The sequence below is a fragment of the Larus michahellis genome, chromosome 8 (assembly GCF_964199755.1).
Source record: "Larus michahellis chromosome 8, bLarMic1.1, whole genome shotgun sequence".
Taxonomy (NCBI): domain Eukaryota; kingdom Metazoa; phylum Chordata; class Aves; order Charadriiformes; family Laridae; genus Larus; species Larus michahellis.
In genome coordinates, this window is record NC_133903.1 from 56,492,525 (window position 1) to 56,512,672 (window position 20,148).

At 45.0% G+C, this 20,148-nt stretch overlaps 1 protein-coding gene across 1 annotated transcript; it reads right to left on the minus strand.

Annotated features, from left to right (window-relative positions):
• Positions 1-201: 201 nt before the first annotated feature.
• On the minus strand, positions 202-18,318 carry LRRC40 (leucine rich repeat containing 40). Its single transcript, XM_074596383.1, has 15 exons — positions 18,137-18,318; positions 17,137-17,318; positions 16,537-16,610; positions 15,742-15,871; positions 15,199-15,322; positions 14,221-14,363; positions 12,975-13,147; positions 12,577-12,667; positions 10,075-10,120; positions 7,511-7,619; positions 6,865-6,972; positions 5,130-5,240; positions 3,330-3,407; positions 2,736-2,921; positions 202-1,714 (listed from the first exon to the last, which is right to left on the minus strand). Exons 1-15 carry the CDS (start codon positions 18,282-18,284, stop codon positions 1,609-1,611), a joined length of 1,809 nt encoding a protein of 602 aa, XP_074452484.1. The 5' UTR covers positions 18,285-18,318; the 3' UTR covers positions 202-1,608.
• Between the last annotated feature and the right edge of the window lie 1,830 nt (positions 18,319-20,148).

The following is a 20,148-nucleotide window of genomic DNA, read 5'->3' on the forward strand; positions in this document are numbered from 1 at the left end:
TTTCGTTACCCGACACGGCAGAGAGAGACCTGAAAACTGAGCAACTGCCCGTGTTCAGCCCCAGCTCCCGGTGAGACATCAGATGAGGAATGCAGCGGCTGCAAGCTTGGGAAGAAAAGCTGGTATTTGCTGCTTTTTGGGTACAAATAATGTAGGGAAGACGGGGAAACAAGAGGGAGGGTCGTGGGGGGGGGGGTGGGGGCAAGAGCAGCAGCAGTTCCCTCACGCAAGTGACTCCGAAACAGCTCTTGACGTGTTCCAGCTCCAAGACGCCAGCAGGCTTTCTGCGCAGACACCTTTTAACAGGAGAGGCCTTGTCCCTTCCCTCTCCCGCCCCTCCACCCCTCAGCCCGCTCTGGCTGGAGCAGGTCCCTGCCAGCCCCCAGGGCACGGAGCTCCAGCCGCCGGCCCCTGCTGGTCCCTCCCCAGGGGCACCAGCTGCCCCCGGCTCCTGCGAAAGGTGCTCACTAAATGTGGAGACCCTGGGGATGAGCGAGTGCGTTTTGTGTCAATTCCGGACACATTCAAAACCTGAAGAGTTTAACTTTCACCCATGTTAAATTTTGCTGTTACAGAAAGGAGAAAAGAAAATCCTTTCACGACACCTATTTTTTCCTTATCACGCATCCCCTGGGAAGGACACCCATTTCGGGTCAGCGCTGCCCTGGGTGACGCACCGTGTGCCCCGCGGTGACAGCGTGCTGGGGGCAGTCCCAAAAGCAAAGCAGCCATCCCACAGCACCTGCCCGCGGGATCCAGCGGGTCCCTGCTCCCATCCCCTTCCCAGTCCCGGAGCAGCCCCACAGCGGGACAGGGGCCCTGCGGTCACCGGGCAGCAGCGAGCAGCACGGCCCTTTGTATTACTAATAGCCATCGTGCGTTACTAGTATTAATAAAAGTATCACTTTCAGGACACAGAAGTGAGTTTAAATAAAAAATGAAAGGGTATCTAAGGTTACTGGCTAGAAAACTTAATTACAGCATATGCTTAAAAAACCCCAAAACATCCATCCGACAGCAAACATTTATTGTTTCAGTGCAGTTACCAACACCAGCCACGTTCTGGTCACTGCTCCGTGAGACGCGCGCGGCCGCGGCACATCTCGCACCAAATGCGTCTCCCCAGGACGCAGGTCAAGGGCGCCAGCGTTTGCCACCCAGGGAGCAGCAGTGACGAGACTGAATACCTGACGGGAGATTAGAAAACAGGCAGACAAAAATCAAAGTGTTCACTTCTGCCTTTTGCTCAAATACTTTGACATCGACAATTCCTTTTAAAAATCAGCTGAATTGTAGAAAACCGATTGTCACTGTTCCTGAAGGCAGCTGGCACTGGCATTCTTTATTACAAAAAGTGTAAACGTGTATTGCGGTATTGGAAAATGCACTCCTGACACATGCAGCCTCGAGGGGAAAATGTTTCACAGGCGAGTTCTTCCTTAACATGCAAACTACAAACAGCGTCACACACGCTTCGTGGCACCGGCCGCTGAAGAGCCGGCTGACGAAGGAGGAGGAAGGCGGTAAAACCCCACGGCATTTGGTCGACAGGGTCAGGCTTTGCTTGGACTCTGACTCCAGGTCTGCCGAGGACACCGGCTGCTGGAATCACGCAGGAATTCGGCTCCTCAGGTACTCCAGCACCGCGGCCGTTCCCTTGGCCAGGATGGCTGCCCGCGGAGTGCGGAATGGATTCCCTTCTAACAGCAGCGTCCTAGAAAAGAGTTTGAGTCACTCCTATAAAGGTTTTTCCTTCTACCAACACATCCATACACTGTATATAGATTTTTGAATCTTTTGAAATTCATAAGTAATTCCTCTTCTGTTCTACTAAAAGACTCTTAGTTTCTGCTTCCCTGGTTCACACTAACCTACCTTCTGTAGAGCCATCTGAATTTTAACTCATGCTAAGAAATCAGTGCTGGTTTATTACTGCAGACACACAATACTTGTTCAGCAAGCCTCTGCCAGAAGAAAGAGTGAGAAAAAGAACTTCTGAAATATAGAAATGGCACAATAAAAGGGGAAAAAGAGGGTTAAATCGTAACCCTCCGCTCTCTAGCTGAGCTGCTAGCCCGCTATTTGGTCTGCATAAGTCTCGGTGGAGGTTTTTGCCTGGGGGGGCGGTGGTTTATTTTGTATTTTTGAAGTCTCCCTGGAAAGTGCCCTTTAAAGGGGAGAACCACAGGGCCCAGGAACGTGATGTCTTTGAGAAGACTCCTTTGGCCTAACTGTCGTCTTTGAGGTGCGACGTGCGGGGATACGCACATGCGGGGACACGCACATGCGGGGACACGCACATGCGGGGATAGCGTACACTATTTAGAGGCGGTTCCCCGTCTCTCTCGCAGGAGGCGACTCACACGCCCGGCGGAGGAGCAACGTGCAGTAACTGGCAGTCGCTGCCACGCTTCGCCTCCTGGCTCCTCTATACGCGCAGCAGCAGCGCGTCTGGGCACACCCACGAGGGCATTGGCTCAGGCTCCAACACTAGATTCACACAAACCAACATCCCCTTCCCATTTTTTTAAAAAAGTCCCCCAATTCTCCGTAATATTGAGGAAATACGGAAGAAACTGCATTGTTTTACAAATGGCGAGGGAGACCCTTTTTGTGCATCGAGACCCACCAACAAACACGCTGCCGCTTAGTACTTTTCCCTCTGACAACCCGTGCCCTGAAGGAATCCATCGGGATATATTTTTATAAAACGGGCCCCCGCTCAAAGCACCCACCTCAGAGTGTCGCAGTTCCCAAGTTCGGGTGGCACCTGGAGGAGGTCGTTGTTCTGCAGGTCCAGCGTCCCAAGCCTGTCCAGCTTCTTCAGCTGCAGAGGATCGATGGACCCAACCTGGTTGTTACCGAGCAGGACGGTCTCCAGAGCGAGGATGCGATAAAGGACGCTGGGAAATACTTTAAATCTTCAAGAAGAAAAATGAGGCAAACCAACGAGAGTCAGAAACAGGGCATTCAAAACATTAGCAGCCTTTAAAATCAGACGTTTAGAATCCCATTGCTCCATCACTCCCAGCTGCTGCGCTGGGGGTGCCAACGGGCGCCCCTGTTGGTATCCAATCTTTGAAATATCCTTCACAAGGCTGTTTAATGCCTTTTTTAACCAGTTGCTACTGTCTCTCCCCAAAACTTTTGTGGCAGAAAATTCCAAAAATACACCACCCATTGTGTAAAGTCCATTCACTTCATCTGTTTTAAGCTCACAGCAAGTCCATCAAGTGCCTCCTCATTCTTACGTGACAGGAAAACCATACTGAATTCGGCCTAGTTCTTTTTATTATTGTATTAAAAAAAAAATCTAAATAGTTGCTCACCTATTAAAGGAAAGATTTATGACTTGCAGTCTCGTCAGTGCCTCCATTTCCTCAGGTAGAGATGTCAAAAAATTATTTCTGTGTATCACACGAAGACAAACAATAATCACTAACTTCTACGAAGCTTTAGTTAAGAATCCACAGAGACGGAACACGCGTATTTATCAGTGCCAACCTGCTGTCTTAAACCAATTAATTGCTTCATAAATGGGTCAAGACCACGCGCAAGCACAGATGCTTGCTCCTGCAAGCCAGGTTTGCATTCTCATTTCTGCCAGCAGGAGATTTAAAGTCTGTCCTCTAAAGATTCCCAAGTATTCCAGAGCATCTGACAACCCCCCGACCCGCCTGGCAGTTCGGCTCCGTGGGGTTCCGAGACTGCCCAGAGCTCGGTGCAAAGCAAATCCGCGGGATAACTCTAAACCTCCTCAAAATTAATTTAGTCTGGGATCCACTTGCTGTAACATGTTCATTGTTGGGTACTGCCACCCTAGTGTTTCCCACAACAGGAGGCCATTCAGAACCTTCTCAAATACAAGGAAGACGAGGGTTGAAAGGACAAACAAGGTGTTTCCTGAGGGTGACACAAAGAGCCATCACAGGAAATTAAAGACCGCTCACTAAAAGATGCCCAGACTTAGACCTAAATGCTTAATCACTGAGATATCTGACCTCAGTCCCTCATCAATCTCATATTATCACCCATTTCTGCAGTCTGCAGCCTAACTCCTCCACCAGCAGCACGTATCTCACTGCACCACGGACTGGCTGGGGCTGGCAGGACCTCTGGAGCTCCTCTGGCCCAGTCCCTGGAGCAGGTGGCCCAGGACCGCGTCCGGTTGGGCTCCGGGTATCTCCAAGGATGGAGAGTCCACCACCCCCCTGGGCAACCTGTGCCAGCGCTCAGTCGCCCTCACAGGGAGGAGCGTTCCCTGATGTCCAGGGACCTCCTGTGTGTCAGTTCGTGCCCGTGGCCTCTGGTCCTGTCCCTGGGCACCCAGGACAAGCCCATCTCGGCCCCCTCCCTGCGGGGTCTGTACCAGGGGTGAGACCCCCGAGCCTGCCCTGCTCCAGGAGCAGCCCCCGCTCGCCCGGCCTCTCCTCACGGGAGATGCTCCAGGCCCTTCGGCATCCTGGTGGCCCTTCACTGGACTCTCTTGTGTCACGGGCCAATTAATTTACTATCTCGTGCCACCGGCAGATTACTTAAAACCAAGCCAAAGTGGAAACCTGTCTCTGCAACGGTGTGTTGCTACGTTCCATTTTGTGAAGGACCAAAGATAACAAATGCCAGCGAGCTGTTCCCGACGTCTGAACAAACACAATGAGCATTTCTCAGGATCCAGAGGAGGTAAAATGACAGTAAGTAACTACTGCAAATAAAATACCTATGGAGAGCTTCAGTTTCAGGCAGCACAACCAGATTTGTACCTTCGCTGTACCACTCCCCAGCTATCCTCCAGGAGTTCTTGGGGGGGATTCGGGGTTTTTTGGGGGAAGGAAGAGAGACTGTTTTTAAATAGCAACTTAACATCCCTGAGACCCTTTTATGACTGAGGCAAGACCTTTCATCACAGCAAGTCTCGGAGCTTGTCCACTTGTTTTTTGTGTTTTTCTTTAACCGATGCCTAAATCTAGGCCACTTGCTATTTCAGATCTGCCGGTCATTCAACTGTCAGGGAGGCATTTTGGGAAATGAAGAATTATTTCAGCACCACTATTCCACTGTAACAGATGGCTGCTTTAAAAGAGGCATGAAAATAAGTTACCGAGAAAGGAAGTCCAACACGCGTCACGAACCTGATATCCAAATGTGTCAATTTATGGAGCACGCAAAGCTCCAAGGAGACAGATGAGATTTTATTGAAGCCAAGGTTGACATCACAAAGCGAGTCCTTCAGCTCCACAATCCTGAAACCCAATACGAATACACCTTTAGTATGTAAGCTCATGTTTGCATTCTATTTTCTAAGTTATTGAAAAAAAACCTGCTTTATCCTACAAATCAAGGACACTCTATGTTGCTTGACATTTCAGAAGCAATTTTGTGGATGAAGATAACAAAAACTTCACCTGGGAAAGCCGCCTGTCCTGGCGTCTTACACTTCGCATCAAGACAAAGCGCAGAATCCCTTTTCTAAAGTTATTAGGAGAGTAAATTTTCCCTTGCGGATTGGGAGAGTAAATTTTACTGCCCGAGCCTACTCACTTAAACACGGTTAAGAGGTATTTCAGAAACTATGGCGGAGATGACCATCACCTCCACCTCCTGCCCTGTAAATGTTTTAGCAAGACGACTCCATTGATCTTCCTCAGCAGTCAAACCCTCGGAAAGAGATTGTTATTTTATTTCCATCTTTCATTTCTGTGCCACTGATCTGCTATTACGAATCCCAGGAACACAGCAGCTGCTGCTTCTTGTAAAAGGGTGTTACATTAAGATGCTTTGGTGTAAAACATTGAACAGCTCAAAAAGTTAGCTGTGAATCCCTATCACAGAACCTCTGTTTTAGCCCTAAAACCAAAAGGCAATTGAATGGGAAAATACTTGTCCCTCCTACCTGGACTGCCACTGAGTTCCCCAGCACCCAGCAGCCGCACACCTACACCATCCTCCCCAGAGAATGCAACAGCCCCGTGAAAACGCACGGGAGGCACGAGCGTTATCTCGCTAAATCGATTTTCTAGAAATTGTACTGAAGAGAGATCTTTTCCTGTGAACAGGAGACAGCACTTCTTCAAGTTCTATGTGCTAAAGGTTAAATGCTCGGCCCACCTGGGTCCAAGAATGGAAGTAAGTCACCCCCACAAATCTGGGGGCATCGTTAAAAAACAGCTTTCATGATTTTCTTGGGCTACCGGAGATGCAGTAACCTTCCTCCGTACACAAAAAGACTATTTATTGCCATTAGTGTCACGAGAAAGCTTTTCCTTGACTGTGGATGAAGTAACAAGTGCAATAGTATCAAACGCTGTGATGGGACATAAAATTATCAAGAAAGGACTCGTGGGAATCGTTCAGGCCTCCTTGAAAAAACCCACAAGCAATTACTCTAGCTGAAGAAACGGAATTTAACTAAAACCTCAGCTACAGTACAACGCTCTCACCCAAGCAAGTGGTGAATCCACACGGATTCTCTTCATATGGGAAAAAGATGGCTTTGTAGAGAAAACAATACTGCACTGTAGTTAAGTGCAGCACTTCATTACCGTGAGAAGTCTCCCCTCATTCAGTTCAACAACACCTGGCAAAGCACGACGGAAAACGCCACGCGGTGAAAGCACCATTGAGCGCAGCCAAGCGCCTTTTTACCGCCATCGTCACGGTAATCAGTGGAGCCAACCGCGTGCTACTCGTACTAGAAATGCCAGCGACCTAGTCAGCGTCTCAATTACACCTCCATTTGTGTGCGTGTGTATACACACATATGGGTAGCATGAAGTGCAAATATACTTGATGAGGAAAAACACAAGATCCTGAGGAACAAAAGTAGAGAGGAAAGTAACAAACAGAGAATGACCTTTACACAAGTACCTTGGAGGAACTTCACTCAGCTGGTTTTTGCTGAAGTTGACGGTGGCGACGGGATTGCTTCCGACCGCATTGAACATTTCATCGGGAATCACGGCTGCCTGTTTCTCACTGAACAATGAAAAGCATTTCGCTGAGTAAAGCGAACAAGTTCATCATTTCCTACTTAATAACAAGACATTTTCCTCTTCTTTATGAAAAAGATGAGTAGTAGAACAGATATATAAATATCTACAGTTTGAAGTCCCTCAAGGACTGTTAATCCGAAAGCCACCAAGTCACATTGCTGGTGAGGTTTAAGAAATAACTGAAGAGATACTCACCTACAACAAGATGTTTTGAGACTTAATGATAATTGCTAAAGAAGGTTAAATGGTACTAAAAGTACCTAAAGGTACTAAGCATTTCAACGAGTTAAAAGCAACGTTACTGCGGAATATTTGATAGTACAAAGAAATAATTGAAAAAACCTGCAATTCAAATCTGCCTATTCCTGAGCAGACAAATGGAAGTGAAAAATGCACAAATGCAGCAGGATTTGCAGGCACTTTAGTATACATCATGGAGTAAAAATTTAAAAAAAAAAAAAGCAAGTAACAGGAAAGTGTTCTTACAACTTTAGAAGTAGGCAGTATTTCAAAGGACATACCTATATTCCAATAATTTTAGTGAAGTTATGGCATGCATGTTAACCCTTGACTCACTCGGGAGAGTCATGGCTGTCACAGGAGGCTCTTCATTTGGGTTAGTCACATCATCTAGAGATAACAAACACACACCGTCACACAAACTCCAGGCTGCCGTCGGCTGGGCTGTTCTGAACGACGCGGATGGGCAGGGTTAGTGTCCCAGACACCAGCCATCACCCTTTCCAATTCTTCCTGTATTCGGGCTCAACCGCATCTAAAATGATTCAGATTATTCCAAGAATTTTCCAGTAATTGGGTTTTTTTGTAGTCTTGGGTTTCTGGTTTGTTTGGGGTTTTCTTTAGGGGGGTTAGGGAGGAGAAAGTTGGCTCAGATTTTGAAAAAGGAGGTGAGGAAGCGCCAGAGATGTTACGCTCGCGGTCGCTGGCTGTTCGGTTGGGCAGCAGGCTCCAAGGGGTGGGGAGCTGGGAACAACCACGAACAGGGAAGCCGGGCGAGAAGTGGTGACCCAGCTCATCTACACCCAGAGCAGCAAACCTCACCACAACTGCAGCTCAAACATCAACATTTATAGACCTTCATCATAGCCTCCTCTGCAGAGTTCCCTCTGATTACTATCTACAATCCACATGAAAAAGCTCTGGATGTCGCAAGGCTACTTTGAATGTGTCAGAAATGCAGATTAAAAGCATTGTTCTGCCCATCCCAGGTGTGGCGTCACACCTGGGCCCTCACATACACCTAAGTAGGCTGAAGCTTAGCTAAAAGTCCAAATATAGGATAAACCCAACTTCCGCTAAAAGAAATCAAACAAAACTCTATGGAAATTCAGCAGCATTCATGAATAAAAGTCCAGTAACAACTGCACCTCACCGCAGCTAGTGATCCTGTCATTAAGAAAGGTCAAAAGTGCCAAAAACAAGCTAAAAAAAAAAAAAAAAAGAGGACTTTCTCCAGTTTAAACCTCTACAGAAATAGGACTGCTACTGGTTTAGCTCCCACTTAGATGCCATAACAAGCTGAGTAAAATCATAAGCACTGCTGTACATGCAAGACATTAGTTAATTTTATTATCCACAACTGTATCATCTATTATAGCTCAGCAGAAAAGCTTCTGAATATGTCCTCTAGCATCCAATTAATTTTTGTCAAGTTTATAATATGTCAGATTTGCATGAAACCTAACATTTTGAAGCATTTTACACGCTGCAGTAACCTAATTAATACTGCCATCCTCTGGCAGAGCGAGAGAAACCCACGTAACAAAAAGGAAAATGCACACATGCCATTCTCAGTTAACGGCTGCTTGCGTGTATTATCAAGGTCCCTTCCAAATTAAGAGGTTAAGCATTTTTTGGCATTTAAGTGTGGCATAATCATTTCCATACTATATTTAACATGACCGGTGAACTTGTTCATTTTGTCTAGTTTATGTTTTAGAACTTTAGAAGATGAACATTTCCAAAGACAGTAAACTGAAGTCCTGTTTTGAAAGGATTTCATGTTTTCAGCATGCAAGTTACTTAAAGACTCCGACAGCCTGTTTCCTATATAATAAAAAATACAGTTGTCTCCACTATTTTGTTTAGGAAACAGAATAAAAAGAAAAAAAACCCCACATGCCAAAATATGTCAGTGAATTAGAAGCCCAGCTATCAATCTGAGAAGTGACCTGAGTGCGCAGAAGCAGCTAACAACTTTTTGTCTGCTTTTTTAATACTTTCAGTTCATTTTTCCAAAGTACTGTATCTGACAGAAAAACGTGACACAGACTCATCTAAGTGCTTTTTAATCCACAGAGGCAGAGCTCTGAATCCAAGAGAGCGTTCTGCAAAAAACATACAGCATTTGGGCAGAGAAGAAATCCCCTTGAAATATTTCATCTGATTTTCCGCTTTACGGCTTTTTAATTATTTCTATAGGGAAAAGTTGGGATCAAGACTATTAGAGAGTAGAAAGATGACTTCTAACAGGCCAGGATTAGAATGATATTTAAAATAAGTTACTTTCTCCCCCAAAACTTCTCATTTCCTTAGTCAGCTAGGTGGTAGACTTCATGGCATCACCGAGACTTTAAGGCAGACCTTTTCCTGTACGTATTTTCTGGGAATCACAGGGCTGTTCTGCCCTTGCTATTACATGAACGAATAATCCACAACACCTCTGCAAAATCTCACCTACCCACAGTCACAGTCCAGTGACCGAGCCAGCAGACGCAGGGCACGCTTAAAAAGATGAACCCCTTACGCAAACTTCCCGTGATGTTCAGAGGAAAAATAAAAAAGCTACTGGAATTCCCCACGCAAAATGTATAAAGGGACCAGGGGAAAAATACTTGAGATTATGTGTCTAACTGATAACCTTGAATAAGGAATGTTTGTTATTCAGTATTATCTAATAGAACAAGAAACAGCACTGAAATACAAGAGCAAACTGTTGAGTAAAGAAAACTATTACTGCAGGTGAACTGGAGGAACCCAGATTTAAACAGCTACCCTCCGTAGGTTCCAATGTATTTTAATTTCTCAGATTCTCTTTAAAATGCAATGCAGTAGAGCAACATACCTTGGATTTTGCTTCTCAGATATTTCAGAAGTTCCTGGGTGCCTTTCTTTAAAAAAAAAAAAGAAAAAAAAAAAGAAAAGGCAGTAAGTGTGTATGCAGCTGTTTTGGCAATGAAGAATGAGAATCCCAGTCACACGGGTGGAACCCACAGCGCTGATGACTGCCAAAGCCGCCGAAGGCTTCCTGGAGAAAACTCCTCTTTGCAGCAGCTTATGAACTTCCTTATTTACAACCTTGTTTATTTATTCCAGCTGAAAATTTCTGATCCCATAGCACTACCTCAGATACACATTTTTAGCTTTTTATCTAAAGTACTTAGCCAGTTCCAAGAGCAAGGAAAAAAGTTCAAATTAACTTAATGTTCTCTTTAAAAAGGTCTAGCACAATTATGCTTTAGAGAAGACATTTAAAATTTGTCAAGGAAGCTGACTGTTCAGTGTTCTGCTAACTTTGTATGTCCGAAATTACACACTCTGGGAAAAACACTGCAGTTTACAGAATTTGCATGGATTTTTAACAGCTCAATCCTCCAAAGACTGGAGTTTCAGTCCTCTCATAGCAACTTGTACTGGTCAAACACAGTAACTGCCTGCATAACCGATGAGTAATTAAGCATAATCTCATCCCATTTGTTTTAGATAAAGCTAGATTCTCCTTACCATTTTACACGCTTCTCCTTGATGCTTTAAAACCAGGGACTGAACTAAAGTGCTGAATACGAATTAACATTTCTCATTCCAGCTGACATCTGTATTACACACAATCAGAGACTGGTTGATCTGAACACAGTGGGGGCTAAAGCAAATGTGGAAGTGGGGAAAGAACGATGTCTCACGAGGAATCTGGTGAGATGACAGAAACAGAAAAGACTGAGAAAAGAGGAGGAGGAGATCAGGACTGATGGCCGGCATGACTAGGGCTGGCATGGGCCGAGCTGAGCGAGACGAGGGAAGCCGCTATGGAAGAGCCTGGAAACTTTTAAGGAAAAGACAAAGGTCAAACAGAAAGCTGAGGAACAAGCACATGGCTTGCGCCCAGAGGAAAGCAGACAATAAGACAAAGGTCAACAGCCAGGTGATGATACAGTTATGCTAAAAAGAGAGACTGGGATTTAACAGAGATTGACTGGAAATTCATCAAGAAACAAGAAGAGGTTTGGGAGTAGGAGGAGAGGCCTGAGGAACAGGAGGAGATGAGAGGGAGCACGGCTGGACAAGAGAAGAATCTGAATCTGTGCCCGCTAGGCAGTACCTACCCCCAGTCCTTGCCAATCCTCACCTCCGCATTCACCTGCAGCTAGCAAGTGCCTGGGGAACCCTACAAGCTTGATCAATAACTCCTCTAAATCAACTGGAAAAAAATCTAGACGGGCATATAAAATTCCAGGTGTATGAATTTACAATGTTAGTAATGGACCAAGACAGCGTAAGTATAAAATGTCACAATGGAATCCTTCTACCTGTGCTACAAATTTGAAATATAAGCAAGAAATTACATACATCTATGCTTCCACATTTAAAAGACAACAAATCCTCTGAAGTTAGGGAATACCAGAACTAAAGCAGCCAGGCAGCCCTCGCTCAGACTCCATCGCATGCACGTTTCAAGCCAACTTTGAACTCTGGAATCACATACGACTTCCATCCACAGAACCCCTGCTCATTAATTCAGTGCATACGATGCTCACTTAATCAGATATGTGATATTTTCCCTCTTCGGACAGGTATTACAAAATTTCATTTCAACAGAGAGTCCCAGTGCTTTGTAAACATTTATTTATTTTGTAACACTGGCAAAAGCATGGAAAGAAATAACGTATACCACCAATGAGAAGTGGGGCACGCCGGGGCTAAAAATAAAAGGGAATTCTATAGGAGCAGTAACGCCCGTGCTCCAGCCTCCCTGCTGCCTGTCTACTTGTTTTCTCACGCACAATTCACACCTTCGCTTTGCTGGTTACCTCCAGAGAGAATGCAGATGTGAGGTGTAGGTTATCCCTAAGAAAAGGTAGTGCATCAGGTTGTCACTGCTCAAAATGCAGCTGCCATCAAATACGCTGTGGAAATTGAATCCTAGATCCTTAATTCAGGCAAGCAGGAAGTGAGAAACAGAAATCCGTGCTCATTTAGGTAAAGCCTGATGTAAAGTACTTGCCTGGCGCTGCAATGAACTGTGACTGCAGCAGGATTAGGCAGCAGACAGCTGCCTTATCCTTTCTTTCCCAGACACCCAGTGCTCCATTTACAATATATGTTACAACTGCAGCAAATGAGAAACAGGTCCTATAAAGCAATGACCTCCTTCATTGCACAGTCCTCATGATCTTCTGCACTGCACCAGGCTCCAGTGAAAAGAGTGCTCAAATCACAACATACACAAAAGAGATGCATTAAACTTGCACGGGCTACTTGACATCTCCTTATTTTAATGTTTTGGCTACACAATTTGGATAACGTACGTATGTAACATAACTAAACTTTATATACTGTCTGTAGTGCTTACTTGCAGAAGGTCTCTTCGAATAGTTCTCAAAGGATTTCCCTCCAATGCCAGGAATTTCAACTGAGGAAGGTTCCCCAATGTGTAAGGCAATCTGCAAAAGGAAACACCTCATTTCAAAGCAGCTCCAAAACAAATTCTGAAGAATTTACAATGGTTTCTCAGATGGACCGGTATTCTGAAGCTCAGGTTCAAATAAAAAGATACAGAATATATTACATTTAAGAAGGGCATGGTTTGATCATAGCATGTACATAATACAGAAAGGGCTCCTTCATTTTATGATTGAGTCCTTTTTTAATTACATTTTACAAAGTGAAATACATCAGCTATAGAATTAGTTGTCATTAGATGCCATTAGCTATGCCTCATCACAGACATAATGCAGTTTTTAATATTACCTACTGATATCATTGTTGGCGAGGTCAAGTCGCTCCAGCTTCTGAAGCAGAGCAATTTCATCGGGAACTGATTTTATCTTGTTGTCTCTAAGTTCCAATACAGAGAGGGAATTCAGATGCTTCAGATTCTCTGCATTTAATATTTCAATCTGATTTTCACCAGCATGTAACTCCTATGGAAACAAAGATCACCTACAATTATGTTACTCTGGCAAAATTACTTTATAACTTACTGATCTCCTAAATCATGGCACTGGAAAAAACATATGGTGATGCGGAGAAAATACAGATCTTGATTCCTTTTCATCTGCGTATGAAATATCAAAGCCTCCAAAGATCCAGAGACATGAGTTTGAACTTTGCTTTTCTGAAACCATCACAGAACCCTCGGCTCTGAATTCCATTTCCAAGCTAGGAATAAATTTTCTCTGCATTTGTCAAGAACTTGTCAACGACTTCTTTGCTCAAGAAGTTTCTTCAGTTCCAAGTCACAGGAAACTGGGAGGGCAGCTCTCCATCTCCCAGTTGGAAATGTTTCACTTACAATGGAAAAATCGAATGGTTCTTCACACTAATGAGAGCACACGCATGCTGCTGGACACACTAAGCCACTGAACTTCACATATCAATACGGATTTTGTTAGAAAATGCTGAAATAGCATGGGATTTTAACTGCCAAGTTCAGTTATGCGGAACTACAAAGGTATCTGCATTCTTTGACGGATTTGGTGATTGGAAACAACACAGTGATGTGGGCATTCAACTGGCCCACTCATTTTTCTATTAGTTGAATAACAAATTTCTGATATTCTGAAGCAGGCAATTTTCAATTTTAAATGTATTGGGAATTAAGGCTACAAAATACCTGGCAGATCTGATTATGCTGAAAGGAAAAATAAACAGTATACTTCCTCTGCAGTTACAAATAAAAATGACAGTGAACAAAGTAAATTTATCCAGAAAATGTTCTTAGAGATTAAAAAAAAACTGTTGCAGGCAACATTAGATCTAGTTTTTCTGTCACTTTTCTAAATATTTCTTTTATTTTCCAAATCTGAAGTGTACTGCTGCAAATCTGTCTTGCAAATGACCTTAAGACTGACCACTGTGGACAGTAAGAGTAATTGCAAATGAGGATGTATAAACTTTTGATCAAAGCAATTCACAAAAATTTGTGTTTAAAGTAACAGCTATTATTTTAAAACTTTACAGCAAATACCAGTATATCAACCATTTCAAACCTTACCTTCAGTAATTTGCATGAGGGAAATTCTGGTAAGGAACGCAATTTATTTTTTCTCAGATAAAGCTGTTCCAAAGATGCCATAGTTGCTAGTTTAGAAGGTACAGTTTCCAGGTAGTTTTTAGTACAGTCCAGCTGCCTTAAGCCTACAGAAGTAAGCGTGCAAGTGACAAACGGAAGAAAAAGAGAAGGTAAAAGTCATTTTCTACAGAAGCATAAATATCCTGGGTATTGAAATAAATAAAACTACATTTTGCCAATCGGAATTTTTGAAGAAATCAGATCAGTTAGCGTCAACATTTCTGAAAACAAGGCATCTGCTTTTCATTTGCTCTTCAGGGGACACTCTGGAATGCTTTCAATGACGCTGCCAGACACCAGCTCTTGTTTAGAGTACGGGACTGGAGGGAACAAAAAAGGGCCTAATATTGCAGACCGACTCAGACAGATCTGCAGGGAATTTCTAGAGCATTTATAAAAGCTGGCAGTCTACCACCTCCTCCCGGAGATCTGCCACAGCTATTAAACTAGGTGTTTCCTATCAACCACCGGTCAGCTTGATATTTAACATTCAAATACTAGAATTCAATTTTATCATTCTCTAATTTATGGGGTTTTTCTCTCCAATAATTTAAACTCTCTCTCATTTATGCTTTATTTGCCACTCAAACTATGCAATAAAGCAAAAAAAAAATTACCAAATTGCTTATTGCAGTCTTAAGGCTAACAGCTTCTAACTCTATTAATACTTAGACTTTTCTGATCATTCCATGTCCCATTTATCAAGAAATATGAACCAGACGAGGACTCAAGTTTGATATACAGCAGATTTAGCTGATTTTTTAAAACAACTAGTATTCTTGAGAATACAGTAACCCTTTAACAATATATTTTTTAAATTCTGAATAATATGCACTCCATTTCTGAACAAACTACAGAACTAGCTGTACGGCATTTAATAATCTGAGGAAACTAATTTACTTTTCATCGCACTGATATCTGCAGGCAGGTTCTTGAGTTGATTACAAGCCAAATTGAGTCGCACTAAGTTAATGAGCAAAGCAAAACTTGTTGGAATGTCTGCGAGATGGTTGTTGGACAGATCCTGAAGATTAAAAAAAGAAAGAGAGAGAGGGGTTAGAAATAGAGATGTTTAAAATATCCCATGAGTACTGCTACTGCAAAGTTAATTACTGGCAGAACATTAAAATTAGATGGCTGACATATTCAGGATCTCCCTGGTAGAAATGCGAATGGAAGAAACAAGTCTCCCGTGACTGACAGATCACAAGGGATTTGATTTTTCTTAAAATATTTGGCAAACCAAGAGCAAAACTTGATTTCAAACAAAACAAACAAACAAAAAACCCCACCACATAGTAACTGACAACCTACATAAGTCATTAGAATATTCACAAAGTTCTGCCACCTAAGCTATGGGGTTTTTTTTAATTAGCAGCAGCAAAATATGGATAAATCAGCCTCTCTGCAAAAATAAATATTTTTGAAAAAGTTGTAATTTACTAGTTCTTCTAAATTGACAAGCTGTCCAAATCCATCCGGCAAGCAGCTCAGCTCATTGTGGTGAAGAAGAAGGCTCTTCAAGTGAGACAACTGCATCAACTCTTCTGGGATACCTTTCAGTTTGTTGTGGCTAGTATTAAAACATGGAACACAAAGGGAAAAACCAATTACCAAGTAGTTTTGAGAATAAAACTGCATAAAGAACGCTTCTGCTACATGTGGTGCTGCTATCCAAACTAGAGTTGCAATTTAATTATCTTTGTAAATTCAGATGATGATTAAAAGCATTCTTGAACAACTAAACAATATTCTAGCTGGATCTTACATTTGTTTTATGTAGTTCACACCTACAGTGGCACCACAGCCGCTTTCGCCTTGTGCACAAACTCAGAAAATTACTCCAGTAAACAGAAGAATACGAACTTTCCAGCACGAACAAGATCTATGCAATTATTTACAATGTATATTATTCATGACAAAACATATTTTTGTTCCTTTAGAACCAAATTGCCAGACTGAGGTACATGAATGTAGACATTGCTTTTGTGTAATTATTCAAAATATCACTGTTTTCACAGCGAGACTGTGACATTGAGTATCAGTGAAAATAATTTTAACAAACCAAAGACCATCAGTTTTGATCCAAAACTTACGATTCTCAATATGCTACTATAGGTTAGTTAAAAATCTGAAACTAATTTTATGAAAGAAAACGTGACATACTGCAATGCCTTATTCACACTGTGGAAGTCACTGCAATGGATCTCATGTTCCAGTTCTGTAACATGTACATACCTGACATCAAGTTTCTGAAGATTTTCTAATTGTCCTAAAGCAGAAGGAAGCGATGTCAGTTGATTATCATGCACCTGGAAAATAAAGTTTTTAGAATACAGTTACTAATTTGTACCATGTAGGTTTTCTTTCCCTACCCTAGAAACAACTCATGCTAACCTAATACACGGAATAATTTTGTACACAAATAGCAGAATAATTTTGTACACAGTAATAGGTACGTCCATGCCTTAACGCAATTACTAATAGCAGTGTTGCAACTGCCAATCTGTGAAAATTCTACTGAATTGATAAATGCTAAGAGATTAGATATGAAAGAGGGGTGTGTGCAGGAAAGGTGGTTGCATCCAGTAATAGCTCTTCCTTCAGTGTCCATAATAAAACTTCCTGGATCTTTCTACAGAACTGTACCCACTACCAGCGTATAAATCACTATACTATCAGCGATCTGCAACAAGCTTTTCTTTATCCTGAGAATACACCGATGCCACTTCTACACATCCACCACTGCAGGGAAATGGAAAACAAAGATCTAATCCATGTTTTCCCACCTCCTACAAGGAGAGCACAGTCCTGCCATAACGTGATCATGGTACTTACATCCAGAACAGTGAGCGCAGGCAGAAGTTTGACATCCTCTGAAAGACACTGCAGTTTGTTTGAGGCAAGTATCAGCTTGGTCAGATCCGTCTGCTCCCACCAGCGATCCGCCGCGCCAAAGGAGAGATTTTGATGAGCTTCCTCTGGGGTATCTAAATTTATCCGCCACACATGCTGAGGCACTGCATACACAAACATACACGTGTTAACTGCATGATGATATTTACTCTCAAACTTCACACTGTCGTAGTGCTTTTCCTACATACATACACACATATACATAGAACCACAGCATGGTTTGGGCTGGAAGGGACCTTAAAGGCCACCCAGTGGCACCCCCTGCCCTGGGCAGGGACACCTCCCACCAGCCCAGGTTGCTCCAAGCCCCGGCCAACCTGGCCTTGAACCCCTCCAGGGATGGGGCAGCCACAGCTTCTCTGGGCAACCTGGGCCAGGGGCTCACCCCCCTCACAGCCAACAATTTCTGCCTCACATCTCATCTCAGTCTCCCCTCTTGCAGTTTGAAGCCATTCCCCCTCATCCTATTACTATATGTCCTTGTAAAAAGTCCCTGGCCTCCAGCTTTCCTGCAGGCCCCACACAGTCAACTGGTTTTCTGGAGACATTTTTCCAGAGCTGACGATAACAACCTGATGGCAATCTGCCAGTAACCGCCAAAAGCACGCTGAGCGGCAAACGGACGGCAGGAAACCCTCGTTACTCACAGGATCACAGCATGGAATGGCCGCTGCCCGCTCTGCATTTCCCAGCCCTGCCCGGCCGGCGGTGCCCAGCAGGAGCCCCGGGCGCGGGAGGCACCGCGCAGGACTGCCCGGGCCGGTTCCAGGGGAGCCGAGGGCTCGGCTCGGGGCGGCCGCTCTCCCCGGGCCGCTCCGGCCGCCAGCCCGACACAAACCCGACCCCGGGTGCCGCCCCCGGCACCGAGCGCACCCGCACAGCCCCGGCCCGGCTCCCCCCGGGCCCGGCCGCCCGCGCTCACCCTCGCCGAGGTTCCGGCCCGACAGGTTTAACTGCCCGCTCTTCCGAGCCGCCCGGATCAGCCCCTGCGGCACGGCCGGGCTCGGCTCCGCCGCCCGCCTGAAGCCAGCGCGGGGGTCCCCAGCCGCCGCCCTCCGCGCCGCCGCCATCCCCCGCCACAGCCGGGCCGGCGCCGCCTGCCGAGCGGGCGGGGCCTGGCGAGGCCCGGCTCCGGCAGCCGCCCGGCGGGACACACCGCCTCCCCCGCCGCCGCCATTTCCCGCCCGGTGCAGGCCACGGCGGCGAAATGGTGCCCCGAAGTGGGACCGGCAACAACCCCCCCCAACTCCATCCCGCCACCCGGGGTCAGGGGGCCGCCAAACCCCCCTCCATCCCGGGCCTGCAGGGTCTGGGGGCCGGCAAAATCCCCCTCCATCCCGGTACCCGAAGCTAGGGGACTGCCAACCCCCTGCTCTCCCCCTTCTCCATCCCAGTACCCTGGGCCAGGGGACCACCAAACCCCCCTCCATCCTGGTACACGGGGCCAAGGGACCAGCAAACTCCCGTCCATGCTGGGGCTGCGAGGCCAGGGGACTGGCAAACCCCATCCATCCCAGTACCCGGGGGCAAAGGACCATCAAATCTCCCTCCATCCCCGTACCCGGAGCCAGGGGACCACCAAATCCCCCTCCGTCCTGGGGCCCAGGGGACTGGCAAACCCCCCTCCATCCTGGTACCCGGGATTCCTGCAGAACAGCCAGGCTGTCACCTTTGTGCAAGGTGGAAACGGCCATTTCCAGACCCATCGGGTCAATACAGCTATCACCGAGCAGATCCACTGGCAGCTTTGGCCATAACCCCCCAAAAACAAAGGAGAAGCCCTGTCCCCTCGACAGCAACCCAACACTCAGTAAATGGGCCTGTGAACGAAGACAACTAGAAACCGTAACTGATGACACAACCGAGGACGTCAAATTCTTACTAATTATTACAAAGGAGACTCATCAACAATTCTGCTGCAGCTGCACAGGCCGTATTGCGCAGACCTCACCTCCACCCTTCCTCTCCCCCGATTCTTTTTGCTAAGGCTGTCACCTTTGTCACAAGTGTCAATCCAGGCCAAATAACCTGGGAAAATATCTTATACCTACACACGAGGTAAAAGCCACTTTTACATCAACTTATTGTTTTTTTCCCTTTCCCTTTAGTCTAGAGTTTACAAACTAAATAGCAGTATTACAGACTAAAAAATCCTGGCTGCCTACCAGTACTTGAGATTACCAGGGACCAGTCACCGCTTTACGGTGTAATCTGCGAGTGGGACCCATGCCTGCCTGATCCCACCAGCCGTTCCTGCCAAGACGAAAATTATGAAAAAGGAGTACATTTCCCCCTTATCATCAAAGTTTTTATCTGTAGCTCTTTCCACTTTCAAACACCAGGCTTGTGTTTCAAACACTACCCTTTTTGAAAAAAGCTTCTACTAGTAGTTCCATTGAACGTAAAGATAATTAGATAAGGACCAAACACCACGTTAGGTAAAGAAGCATGTGATTCAAGAGACTGTCATACTTCAGGCACTAGCTCTTGGCTAAGGGTTTTGGCCTCGTTAGTTTTTTACCACTTTTCTTTAACTCCTTTTTTCTGTCTCCTCTCTCTTTGGGAGTCACCAGGCCGCACTCCCTGAGAAAATGCTGGGTATTTCACCTGAGTATTTAAAAAAAACAGTGCTGGAAATCCCAGCGTTGTGTATGAAGTCATCAGGCTTGTTCCCGTAAGAGGAAGATTTATTTGGAAGGGCAGGATTTAAGCAAGCTGAAGCCAGTTCACAACAGGCATAAACAACGACAATGGATGGGAAGGGCTGAACTTCCTGGAATCATTAATATTCATTATTTAAAAATTGCTTTTATGGACTTTGGAAATAACCGATTGCTTTATTCACAATCCAATGCCAGGAGCAATAGAGCAGAAAATGTAGGGCATGCAAAGAACACTCATCTCAGTGAACCCAGGCAACACAATACCTATTCC

Bases quoted from the DNA above. Each gene is read 5' to 3' on its own strand.
- LRRC40 (XM_074596383.1), bottom strand. From the start codon at position 18,284: ATGGCGGCGGCGCGGAGGGCGGCGGCTGGGGACCCCCGCGCTGGCTTC. The intron at 15,323-15,741 runs GTAAATTACAAC...TTTAATCTTCAG, and splicing joins TTGTCAATTTAGAAGAACTA to GATCTGTCCAACAACCATCT. The intron at 13,148-14,220 runs GTAAGGTTTGAA...TTGTTTCCATAG, and splicing joins CCTCATGCAAATTACTGAAG to GAGTTACATGCTGGTGAAAA.